At 33.1% G+C, this 13778-nt stretch overlaps 1 protein-coding gene across 1 annotated transcript; it reads right to left on the bottom strand.

Moving 5' to 3' along the window:
• Positions 1-1615: 1615 nt before the first annotated feature.
• LOC102802501 (BMP-binding endothelial regulator protein-like) lies at positions 1616-12733 on the bottom strand. The gene is made up of 14 exons (XM_006814121.3): positions 12644-12733; positions 9758-9841; positions 7743-7824; positions 7527-7637; positions 6819-6926; positions 5795-5914; positions 5543-5677; positions 5149-5169; positions 4703-4837; positions 4248-4358; positions 3931-3942; positions 3316-3548; positions 2471-2772; positions 1616-2059 (listed from the first exon to the last, which is right to left on the bottom strand). Exons 2-14 carry the CDS (start codon positions 9833-9835, stop codon positions 2008-2010), a joined length of 1500 nt encoding a protein of 499 aa, XP_006814184.3. The 5' UTR covers positions 9836-9841; positions 12644-12733; the 3' UTR covers positions 1616-2007.
• Positions 12734-13778: the final 1045 nt, after the last annotated feature.

The following is a 13778-nucleotide window of genomic DNA, read 5'->3' as shown; positions in this document are numbered from 1 at the left end:
TCATTTTTTTTACCATGTTTTTTTTTATTATTAGCTCCGCTGTCGACTTTGTCGAGCGGAGCTTATCATATGAGTGATTGTCCGTAGTCGTCCGTCGTCCGTGTCAATGTTTTATCTTTTCGACTTCTTCTTGAAACTACAAGCCTGAATGCTTTGATACTTGGTGTATATGTACCTTGGGTAGACCTCTCTTAGATTTGTTCATTTCATGTTGATATCTTCAATTTTCTAATTTTGGTGAATATTTTTGTCATTTTTGGTAAAAAGTGATATTTTCGACTTGTTAAAAACCGCAAGTGCAATTGTTTTGATATTACATATATAGGTATTACATGTGGACCTCTCTCAGATTTGTTCATTTTGTAATGATATCTTTAATTCTCTAATTTTGGTGAATATTTTTGTCATTTTTGGTAAAAAGTGATATTTTCGACTTCTTGTTAAAAACTGCAAGTCCAATTGCTTTGATACTACATATATAGGTACTACATGTGGACCTCTCTCAGATTTGTTCATTTCGTGATGATATCTTCAATTCTCTAATTTTGATGAATATTTTTGTCATTTTTGGTAAAAAGTGATATTTTCGACTTCTTGTTAAAAACCGCGAGTTTGATTGCTTTGATATTACATATATAGGTACTACATGTGGACCTCTCTCAGATTTGTTCATTTTGTGATGATATCTTCAATTCTCTAATTTTGGTGAATATTTTTGTAATTTTTGGTAAAAAGTGATATTTTCTACTTCTTGTTAAAAACCAATAGTTCAATTGCTTTGATATTACATATATAGGTACTACATGTGGACCTCTCTCAGATTTGTTCATTTTGTGATGATATCTTCAATTCTCTAATTAATTTATTTTGGTGAATATTTTTGTAATTTTTGGTAAAAAGTGATATTTTCGACTTCTTGTTAAAAACTGTAAGTCCGATTGCTTTGATACTATTCATATTGTTCATTTTCTAATGATGTCTTCAGTTTTTTAATTGAAATGTGCATAGCAAACAGCGGAGCTATCTCGGCCGATAGGCTGCTTGTTTATGTACAGCCTTGCTAAATCTTGCTAAGCATTCAAAAGAGAGAATGTTTGCACCTGTTATCTATATTTTAAAATCGTTTTTTGAGTATGTTCCACTATTCACAATTTTAACAGTCTTTAGCCAAGACTGTTTGGATAATAAAAAGCAAAAAAACAACAAAACAAATTCACTCTGAAGTGCCCACAAACCTGCATCTCTAATATAATGTATAATATATACTTGTCTAAGTAAAGTCATTTCTGTGGAACAGTCAACATTTTCAATAAGGGGTTGCAATATAATAAAACTATCTTTCCCCGAAAAAATAGTAATATATTGCTAGAATTGCTAGGTACTGGAAGTATAATCAAAGGCTAGAAGTACCTAGATTGTGAAATATAAACATGTCTTCTACAACTGTTCGCTGTGTTGACCAAACTTTCTATACATCGTTTTTTATATATAGTATTCTAGTACTATAAATTAACTGCATTTGCCTTATTGTAAGCAGTTGGAACTATTGTACATCACAGCATATGTATCCCAATTACGATACCGCATATTCCACATTCATACCATAAAATTACAATTTGTTCCCCAATGCTTAATGATGCTCTTTATTTTAAGTTCTGCAAATTTTCTCCAACCGAACTCGTATCCCACGATAAACTTTGACCTTTAGTGAAAATAAGTAGACTACTACAATGATAGTTAAGTACACAATTGATATCAATAACCTTATTCCAAAAAAACAATCAGTCTTAACTAAACACACTATTAGTTTTGTTTACAGTTACATATGAACATAAATTGAATCAGTTCAAAAAGTTTATTTTAGTTGCTTTATGAGTCCGATAGAAATTACCAAAAGCAAGGATTAACTGAACAATCAAAAACATACTGAGCCATGGACATTAGAAACCAATCAAATGCTATACAAATTTAAATTAAACATGCAACGTAATTTAGTTTGAATTGTTTTCATTGGCCGGTCGGTCGGTCGGCCTTGGTCGGTCTTTTAATTTTACTGCAGCTGAAACAAGAGAAGAGAACAATAATCAAATGAAATCGCATAGACAATTGTTATTGTAATCGATCAATACAGTATCGTCCAAACAGAGGTCTTCATAACCATATATGTGACTGCTATCAGCAATGCACAACAGTTTAACAAATCAGAGTTGATGTTGAAGAACTAAGAAATCTTCTTCCGAATAGACACAAATTTCCATAACATTTATGTAGCCTGATTTATGAAAGAATCACGTTCTCACACATTTTAAGCCATATACAATCTTGTTTTAAAGTACCATTTTTTGCACAGTGAATTGAAAAAAAAGGTTTCAAATATATTAAAATTATTCTGTAGTTTTTGCCGCATTTATCAAACGTTTGAAACATGTTTTTTTCTGTTTTATTTAAGATGCCAGTTTATTAGTATTACCTTCCTGGTACTTCCCAACTGTATCCAAATTCTTTGACATCGTCAGTCAATTTCAATGTGCCATCAGGTAATAACATTTTCAAATCATTTTCCTCATCTCCATTGGCGTCGCCTAGCAACCCACACACCATTCCATGCCACGCCTCATCTAGGTCGGCTTTCACAGCACCATTTCCATTCCACGAGAGGGTAAATACGCCGGGATAATCTACGATAACTCGTGTTCTTTGTTTATTGAAACTGATTTCTATATTGTCGGTAATGGTGACGGGCAGTGAAAAATATACTGATTTACCATTCACCTGTAACGAAATCCAAGAATCCGTTAATTAGCGGCATTTTAAATTCAACATTTACGTAAATTTATGGGCGTGTGCTTTATTATGTGCGTTAGAATAAAATGGATTTTTGATATAGAAATCGGGATATGGTTTATTGGATTGTTTTTTACAATACTATTTTGATATGTAGGGCAATTATGTAAATAAACATTTCACCCAATTGTTATTGGACGAGCCTTATCAACAACTAAATGCAAATAAAAAATCCGAATGGAAAATTTGCAGCAACGTTAACGTTCCAATTGTCACCGAAGACGTGTGGCGCATCAACTCGAATTACTTACAATGGTAACATATAGCTACTGATTGGGAAATGCGAGTAAAACAATGTAAATGCAAGGCATAGAAGAGAGGTATTTAAAGAAAATACACATCCACCAGTGTTCACATTATTTCATCATCTTAATATTCAACAATCCCATTAACAAGGCAAAACACATATACATAAGCAATACATGAAATTCTAAACCTTCACCAGTATGAAAATTACAAACTCAATTTTACCTTAACGTCGGTATTATGGAGTTCAATGACAGCAGATGGTACGAAAATCCAAACCATAAGTACATAGGTTTTGTTATGACCATCATTAAATGAAGAGTAGTGTTCAGTATGGACAGCAAATTTCTTCTCATCTGTACAATCTTGGAATAACTTATATGTACAGGCCCCGTGGAAATTAAACTTCAAACCATCAAAAGTTTCGAAGTGGGGGTCTCCTAATTCATGTCCTCCTTCTGTAAATGAGATTATGTTTCTCAGTTTGCAGAGGTTTGACATATTTATTTAAAGTAATGTTTCTCAGTAATATTTACACCAGCGTCTACGTCATGACGGTTATAAATATAAATCAAGGTAATCACAAACAAACGAACATATAAATTACAGCACATGTTTAATGTCGCTCTTGGCATTGCCAAGGTTATACAAAACTGGGTAATGTTTCTAGTTTGAATCAAATTTAGAGACTCTGATATTATAGATCAAATTATTTTTATATCAAAACTGTGTTTGGTCCTTTGGTTTACAAGCAATTTCTTGCACGTTATCCCGGGACTCACACAATGACCTTAAACTGTGTGGTCTCATCAAATACTTGGAAACTCAGCAAATACTTACGGCCAACATGCTCTGTGAAGGCAATAATAGAAAAGGGTGTTATAATTACCAATTCCATGAGTAGCATATATAGTATGGAAATGAATACATTAATTGTAATTCTTTGCAAATATATTTGTATACAACTTTTCAGGATAACTAGATTAGTATATTAGTGGAATCGTTATGTGTCATAATCAATGTTAACCTGACATATAGGCGTGAGTAGTGTACTCGCCGTCCGTGTTGGATTTGGAGCACCGCGGATGGCTCAATTCACGGGTGTACACAATTCAACTAGAATTGTGTTATAATTAAAATAACCCAAAAATACTTACTCTTCACACAGCATACTTCACCATCAGCGGTACATCTACATGTTCTCCGAGCTACCAGACCAGCACTCTCACAGTTATCCAAACATTTTCCATTACACGCACTGCAGTGCACTATATTAAATAATATAATTGTGGCCTTATTGTCATGAGATATTTAAGAAAGGGATATATGTATTGTGTAGATGGCGGAACTACTGTCGGCTGTACTTTTGACAGTCAAACAATAACTTACTTTTGTTAAGCAACAAACATAATTACCTTTTTCGTTGCAAATGATCAGTCAATATATCAATCAATATATTGATGTTTATGGCTAGACTACAATGGTGAACACATGGTTTGCTTGTCTTGGCCATTTTTTGGTTGACATAACAATGAGACTTTAATGCTGATCTAAACAACACGGCATCAATACTAACTCATTCACTTTTTACAATAAACAAGTGCACACTTACATATTTTCTTACAACATATGCACCCATTGTCACAGAACTCGCCAGGTCTTCCAACTTCCGTCTCATCCCACATGCATTCAGGTGATGATCTACACTTCCCTCGACCTGGAAACTGTTTTGCACACTTGTCCTCATCTAAAATAAATAAATGTCCCGTTTATACAGTTGCAATGAAATAAACTCATCGTTTGATTGTTACTGACGTGGAGGTCAGGCAGTTATTGGCATAAAGAAGATTCAATACTTTGTTTGCGTGAATACCAAAAACCAACATTGTATCAATCTGCATAGCTATTTGGATAATGTAAAACTATTCCGTTTATTTATTCTGAGACACGATACACAATTTGTATGACACGTAATTGTGTTCTGACTTATCAGGGCTACTATTTCAGCAATGTTGAATAGTATACTAAGATACTAGGATCACTACTGCAATTACTCACTTTCATTGTTTTGATTGCAATCTGCAAGTTAAAAAAACATATATTACCAATTAGTATGTCGTGAAGAATAATGACGAGGTCTTTTGAACACTTCTGAAACAGACTTGTACTTTTCTTTATTAATATTTGCAGTGTTGTTATTGACAATTTGACAAGAAAGAAACAATCCCTACAAATCCTATAAAATGAAATGAAGTTGTGAATGCTAACGTTTTAATGTGCTATTGATACTGCTTTACATTAACAGGCGAGAGAGGATTATATAAAAGACCACGATATTGTATGGTTGTGAATGATCGAAATGGACATCGATGATTAAACAAATGAACAGTTATATTGTATATTACAGCCAGCAGTTTTCTCAAAGAAAAAACCATTGGAAATCATCACTTACTTTTTTCACAGCATTTTGTATTTGCAGGACAAACACATGGCTTGTCATTACATTCAATTGTTTTGGGTGGGTCACATTTATTACCAAAACTGCACTGTTTGTCGTGACACCAAAACACGTTGGTCTGACAACTATCTGTGGAATAACATGAAATTAATTTATACAGTTAGACTGATCATTTTGTGAATACTTAATATTCAGCGGAAGTGAATTATGTGTTGTGAGTTAAGAAAATCAGAAGACAAAACTTACCAATTGGAATACAACATTTTTTGTTTTTTTCGGCACACTGACACAATTTTGTAGGAGACTCTTTGTGTGTCTGTGCTGGGCAGATATTTAAACATTCACCTTTACATTTATCACAGGTTTCTGAGGAAGAATAACAACGTATGTATTGTTACATTGATTTACATCAAAATACCATACTATTACCTTCTGTTCTGAGCTGATAATATAATTAAATACTTTTGTTATTCTTTAATAGAATTTACTCAGAAAAAAATTACAATTTAATCTTTCACTTGTAACACTTATGGAGACAACATTCATCCATAAGGTGAGCAAAATACTTCGACCGCCATTTAAATGGAAATAACTGATCGCTGATATAGCAGTAAATGGATAACTGAACAATTGTCCTCGAGCGGTGCGTGTTATAGTTGATATGTATTGAACTAGAGCACTGATTCCTTGAGCTAACTCGTTTGTCGAATTAAGTAAACGCCACTAGGTCAACACACAATGATAATATAGGAAGTAAACAAATACAAAAGTTTTTGTTTAAATATTATTTAATAATACTTTGACAAACAACACGCTGTTATGTTCACTGAACCACAATTATCTCACCACAGCCTATCCACCTTTTAAAATTGAAAATGCATGAATAGTTTCAAACAATCAAAGTTCATGAAAAATGTTTTATACTGAAGATCTTTGTTTTATAGTGGCTTTTGTCTGATTATCCTGTCACATGACATGTTACATTACAAGACAGGCTCAAATAAATATGCAGTTTACTACCATGGTAGTTCACCAGTTTCTAAATACAATAATTGAATTTGTTATCCACTCTCCTGTATTCTAGTAAAATTAATTCTCAATAGAAAGATGTTTCTGTTCATTTCGACTCACTAGTCAACACGTGCAAAATGTTTATATTCACATTATGGGAGGATCATGTAATCACACATAAAACATGGCGATTTGAACAAACGACACATTCTGTTTGTATTAAATCTCTTTATAATACACACATATACAATGAACTTACTGACATAACACTTCTTTCCTGATGGACACTGTGTTTTGGGACTCAGTTCGATTTCCCCATCAAGAGGAGCTTCGCGACAAACACCGCCCGCTTCATGGCAATTCGTATCTGCATTCAATATAAATAACTGGTGCATTAAAATATCTTTACGTCACCTTAACGCCAGAGTATTGTTAATAATCCAAGTTTATGCATCATCGAATATGTAGGTGTGTTTAGTGGTGTAGTGGGGCTGCTACTGTGCACTGGAGCCTTGTTTTATGATAGATAACATAACAATTTGTCGTACAATATTTAGTGAAAAGTAATAAGCTTCCATGGCATAATGATAATACAGAATCTGTTTGTTTCTGAACAGAAGTAAAAAAAATATGTTCTAAATTTCAAAGGTATAAACGGGGAAAAATAATAGAAATGAGTGCAATATTGTATTGAATATGCAACTGGTAACATAAGACGTGATTAAATTAGTATTAATGTAATATGTAATACACTATTATCATCCGAACTAATATGTAAAAGTTTGCAATGTTTAATTGAATAACAAAAATGTGTTACCACGTCTTTGGAATACTATATTCTCAATCCCAATTGCAAACAAAAGACATTGCACAATTATATTTGAATACCTTTGCATTTTGACACACTGTGAGTATAAGATGTTCAAATGATTTGAAATGTGAATTTAGCTAGTGAACAATTACTTACTGACGCAGCATATTTTTCCCTTTGGTGTATAACAGTTTACTTGAGTCTTATGTTGGCTGCATTTACTTCGGGTTTCAAGATATCCACCGCAGTCGGTCTCACAGTCAATTCCTGTGACCGAAATAGTCATTGAGAACGTACACAAATAAATTATCTCGACAAGTAGTTTAGAAAACACCAAACACACCGAATACATAATTTAGAATAATAACTTACTGCCATCATTGCCGGTTGCAGGGTCTTCATCTTCATAATGATCTCTACTATATCTGTCAATGGCTTGTAATTGGTCAAATGTCTCAAAATAGAACGAATGAACAAATGAGTGAATAATGAATGATCAAACCATACCCGTGAGTAGATATAAAAACAGCCACCCAATTGTCTTTATAGGTTGAAGCAATCAATATAGATTGTCACATGTCGAGAGTTAACCGTAAAAATTAAATTGTCATGTGCAGATAATTGTTGCAACTAAACTGCACTGCAGTTGTCAAATAAATAATAAAATAATGAAATAATAAAAATAACGACGACTTCTCAAATACAAGGACAATTACATATTACTTGTAATGTTAAATACCATTTTTTAAGTGTCTTGTAATGAATTGAATTCCTGAATATTGTATAATTTGTAGTATGCAAATTAACTACGATTCCGTTTTTGACTTTAGTTTGTAGATTGCCCTGATATAATCCAGACAATACCACTTCTTAATATTTATTTATTAGACACAGTTAAAGTGTCACAGGGTTGCGCTGACTAAAGTCTAACACAAATTTGACAGTAAACAAATTTAAAATTTGAAAGTAAATTGGGATAGGCGTTGTGCTGAAAATATTGGAACTTGATTTTATTAAAGACGCATTATCTTATATCTTCGCTGGAGCATTGGATTTACAACTTTTTCAATATTCCAATAATTCAGTTTTAAATATATAACAGAATATAAAGTCCCAGCCCATATACCAAATGCATTATGCTTGAGCTCGTCGAAGTATACATATGTCTGAACAGTATTAAGAACTAATTTACGAGTTCTACAAACTTAAGGCAATCTGTCCATTTCCCAAGTAGATTCCGACTTATTTTTTTTCTAAGACATCCCAATAGTTCTACACAATCAAGTGTCATATAGAATCATATAGTATAAATATAAGCATTAGTAGAACTTTTAATCTTACCATCTACTGATGAAAATTACAACTATTGTTAACACTCTCTAATATTAAAGACAAATCTAAACAAATCCAGAACAGTCTTCGAAGATGGGACGATTACCTGAACACTAAGTGTCATCACTCATAAAGATACAAATTTAACGACTTACAACTACCCAACAAATCTGGGTAACCGAAACCTATGCACCCATGAGGAGGTATCCAATGAAAGAAAGTATTGATGACAGGCAAATGACAATACAGCTCAAAGTGGCATAGGAGAATATATTGAAGATAATATTTGGTAATCGTAGTCCTAAATAAGTATTAAAAATAGCTAGATATTCACACTTGCTTCTATGCTATCGATAAAGAGCCATTGCTCGAAACGTCTAGCTATTTTTAATAGTTATTTAGGACTACGATTACCAAATATTATCTTCAATATATCATACTTATCAGTCCGAGCAGCGTTTATTTATTTATAACTACTATTGGCATAGGAGAAGATTAGCTTATACATTCATGGCATGGATTAACTCAAGGCCGTATATCAGGTTTTTTCAAATTCCCTTGCCTTTGGGGTGCGTGGGAACCATGATTTCATCATGCACGAGCTGACACTGAGCGCCCAATGAATTTTTGGATGGGAGGTAGCAGTATGATAATATTTGCCAGTAGACAGTATCTACTTGCAGCCAAAGGTTTAGGTAATCTAGAAAATGTCTGTTACCAATCTTATTATTCATTGATATTATCCGACGTTTTTGCGTCATCATTCCACTTTCCTACAAGCTCCTTTGCAGTGGAAACATTCAGATGTTTCTCTGCAGCCAACGAATTATGATTAAGTATTCCTGCAAAGTTTCTCTTTGTTTTAAATATTCGGCCTTGGTCGAATTGCCAAACAAAGAATTACAGAAGCAGCATTATCACATATAATATAGTTATTAAATCATGGAGTATTTTGACACAAATAAAATATTTCAAGCAAATACATTAAGAAATGATACGTTTCTAGAATTATTGACACTGGTCTAGTTTTTAGTGTACTACAAATACTAATTTACCTCGACATTTTCTTCATTTGAACCAGTTACACCAACAAATTGCGAACTCACAAAAAGCAATAGCAGCACGACAAACATGATGTTCTAAGAATAAAAAAATAAATATGAAAGTTTTAAAAAGAATTTATAATTATTAAAATAGCAAATTATGTTCATACATATATTATTTTATCGTGCTAACAGTCGATAGTTATTAAACAAGACATGAAATGATCGGTTATGCATATATATATATATTCACTTTCAGAATCGTTGTATCACTAACATACATAATAGGTTAGTTCACTAAAAAATTATACATTAACGTCTGTCAGATGGCATCAAGAAAATATTATATGTAAGTGTTAGTTAGTTAGTTAGGTAAGTGCAGTTAGATACATACCTGACGTTATAAATAGTGAAGTCAAATGCATATATTAATGGTATGGTTTATTGTTGCAATTACTGACCATAACCGTGACATTTGAAGTTATGAACACATGGTAACGAACTACGATTATTACTCAAGTGTGGTTTCGCGATGATATCAAGACAATAAATAAATAAGGACACCACAAATTAAATTTATTTTACATTGTTCATCAGAATAGGGCAAAGACAGGTTTAGGAAGTTCCATTATCACATGACACAAAACATGTTCTCTCGTTAGTAGATACTGAAAAATGAAGATGACGACAGATTGATTGAGCGTATAAGAGGCCGCTCCAATAAGATTAATGAATTTTACATTATACAGAGTGGTCCACACCCGATTTCGCATACAGATTGCTTTGAGCTGTTCAATCTCAAACAAATAAGCGTTATATATGTTGACTGACTATTCTAATAATTAATCCGCACGACAGTTAATGTTCAGTGTCCAAATATGAATCAGTAGAACAGGGAACCATTTGTGCGGGCAATGGGTTACTTGAAATCACAAAACACGCAGATCACAAACATAAGGTAATAACATCCAAGTGACCGGCTGTCCGTTTGTGTCATATTTTGTCTATCACATATTCCCTTGACGGATTGGAATCCTCAGGACTCCATTGCATGGCATGGTAATTTTGTCTACAGCTGTTGTGGGCACTCAAGTGAACCAGTGAAGACACCATGTGTAGATGACAGTTAGATGGTTATACCTGTTTCAGTTGAAATTTCTTTAGAAAAACGAGTTCACTTTTATCAAAACTGTCTCTATAACATTTATATCAGCATCCCCCCGTAGCTTTAAGAGATGAGACAAAACAACAATTTAGAAAACAAATCAAACTGCAACATCGTGTTTAGACGACCTGTTTGGAGAAAAATATAATAGGGCCTAGAACTAGCATTTTACCACTTGATATCTTTTTCAATGTTATGGGGAATAGATTCCTTCAATCATAACCTAGTAGGAGAATATACAATAACTAACACATTTACTACAATTTCCTAGATATTTATTATACATTTGTATTTACTTGTTATCAGTACTTGAACGTGTTATATTAACACATTATGATAAGCAGCATAAATGTGATTTCTTATGGTGGATATATTGTTTTATCAATTGTTTTCACGTTTAGTGGCATATACACATTTTAATCACATGTACTTTTTGTTATTTTACGCATAAAACAATATGTTTGAGAAAAAAAGAATGTAAAATCTTCTGCGTTCTGGAAAACATATTTACATTCTTGCTAGTACCTTCAGCTCAGGCAAATAAATATTTGATTCTACAAAATTCAACAAAACAAATATTGATACTGCTAGTTTCATATTCAAATTGTTCAAATGTTCAATCACTTTAAAACTAATATTTGGGACATTCAAGCCTATATTTTATGTTATATTGAAACAACCAGAGAAACTTCAATAAGTATATATGCTTGTATACATGCGACTTGTAAATCTAATACTATAGTTAGGCCAAATAAACAAAATGCAGTAAAAGGCTTAGTTATTAGCCAGGCTAATTTTCACTGATAGCTAAACTTAAAACCAAGAAAATATGTATTGTTTTCATTAAAAAAATAGTGTATTTAAAACCTGGCGATTTTCACAGCAGCAAATAAAGTTCCCTACATAATGTTCCTCTGTATCTTTAATTATTAAACTGGTTTCTAAAGGAATTTTACCTTCAGTTTTCTATTCAGAAAGTTGCATGACCTTAGACAAAACAATTTTAGCCGGTATTTTGACAAAAGCTCATGTATGATGGTTATAATAGTTTTAACAAAATGTATTTCACCCTCCGGAGAAGTACCTTCCTGTGACACCATATAACATGTTTAGCGTCCTCCATCCCCAGATTTTCGTAAAGAAAGTAAATAACAACAAATACATGTTGAATCAAAGTAAACGTGCGCTGCGTGTGCAAATCGAATTGACACTCGCGTTCGGCCCAAAACTCTACAGCCCAAAAAATGTTAAATACTAGTATTTTGTTCAAAACTGGAAGACATTTCATTTGTTTTGTTTTGTTTTGTTTTTACACTATTTCAGGAAAAAAAACATTACGTGAATTGCAAATAACGTTCGTCACGTTGTAGGCGATCGCATTTCATGTTTTCTTCATCTGTCTTTGTTTTACAGATACAACCAAATAACCTTAGAGAATGTCAGAATCACAGATTAATATTTAACTCGTTTTACCCCTGTCGCTACGCTAACTCACCCAAACACTTTGGCATCATTTTCAGAGACCACAAAACGATATAAAATCTACCTTGACGCTCTTTTGGGGAGAAACACACCACCCATGTTAAATAGACGCAAAATCTTGGAAGTAAGATCCATACCACACATTCAGATTAGTTGAGAGTCAGCAGTCCTGACTAGTAATTGGTACATAATTCTTAAGATTGAATGAGTTGGGTTAGTAAATACGCCTTTTGAATGAAATATTAAATTACCTGTTTAGATGCAGGAGTGTTGACGTGCAGTTCCTAGGATAGTGCTCAAACAGTAATAATACACACACTAGTTTATAGGAAGTTATGTGCATATTAGTATGCATATGGCGTGTCTTATAACGAATGAGCGATCTAACAACTGTTAAACCCTAAACCCATAATCTACGTGTCTTAAGTCTGACGCATACAACGCGTATGCTTAAGCATATGATTCAACAGATTAAGACAGGTTAGACTGTCTCTAGAATTAAAGCAGGGGGTCGTCGCACGCGCGAGAATTGAATCCCAAGCGATGATAACACACGCTTAAAACGCAAAGGCTCATGGGTAGACTCTTGTATGTAAACAATGACGCTGTGGCCATCTGACGCAGGAATAGATGTAGCCTATGGAAAAAAGGCGCATTTACCTATGTATATGAAAGATTGCTGACTTGCCAGTCTCAAGTACAAATGGCACCATGTGCATACAATTCAAATATATGGTGTATCTTAGGAACAAGTGAGCAACCACAAATGTTGTAGCCTAAAATTTCATTTCCATGGAAGTATAAAATTTATGGATATATCATAAAATATACTGTATCTCTAAATGTGGCAATTATACAAAAAATAAAATATGACCAAGATATTATTTTGGTGAATCAAAAAGTAATACAGTTGTTCATTTCCATATATACATTCCTGTTAGCGGCATGGACGCAAGTGAAATATTATAAACACACAAATAATATAATCATGTTATTGGTATGTTTTATTGAAGGGGTGTAATATACTATGTTGTTATGCGTAGCCTATTGATATGAGATGTTTCTCACATGTGTTTCGACGTATATGGCAGCACACAAAAAAATAAAATCACTAGTTTTTGTTGTGGAACATAAACGTGTCTTAGCGGTTCAGTCGGGAATGTCTTGAGTAAAATATGTATCAAATAGACTGTAAATATTGACCAACGTAATTGTATGATCTCAAACAAATTAGCCAGTTTATGTTATTATATTTAAAATAAAAAAAAAAAACTTGCCCAGTATATTTTCAAGTGATATACGAGTCAAACATAGAATAATTACAAATAAATGGCTTTAACGCGAACTATTCGCAGCTGCTAAATCCCGACAGTCAGTCAAGGTATT

This window comes from Saccoglossus kowalevskii, chromosome 7 (assembly GCF_978046115.1).
Source record: "Saccoglossus kowalevskii chromosome 7, keSacKowa6.1, whole genome shotgun sequence".
Taxonomy (NCBI): Eukaryota; Metazoa; Hemichordata; class Enteropneusta; family Harrimaniidae; genus Saccoglossus; species Saccoglossus kowalevskii.
This window is presented reverse-complemented; position numbering and strand designations above follow the sequence as displayed.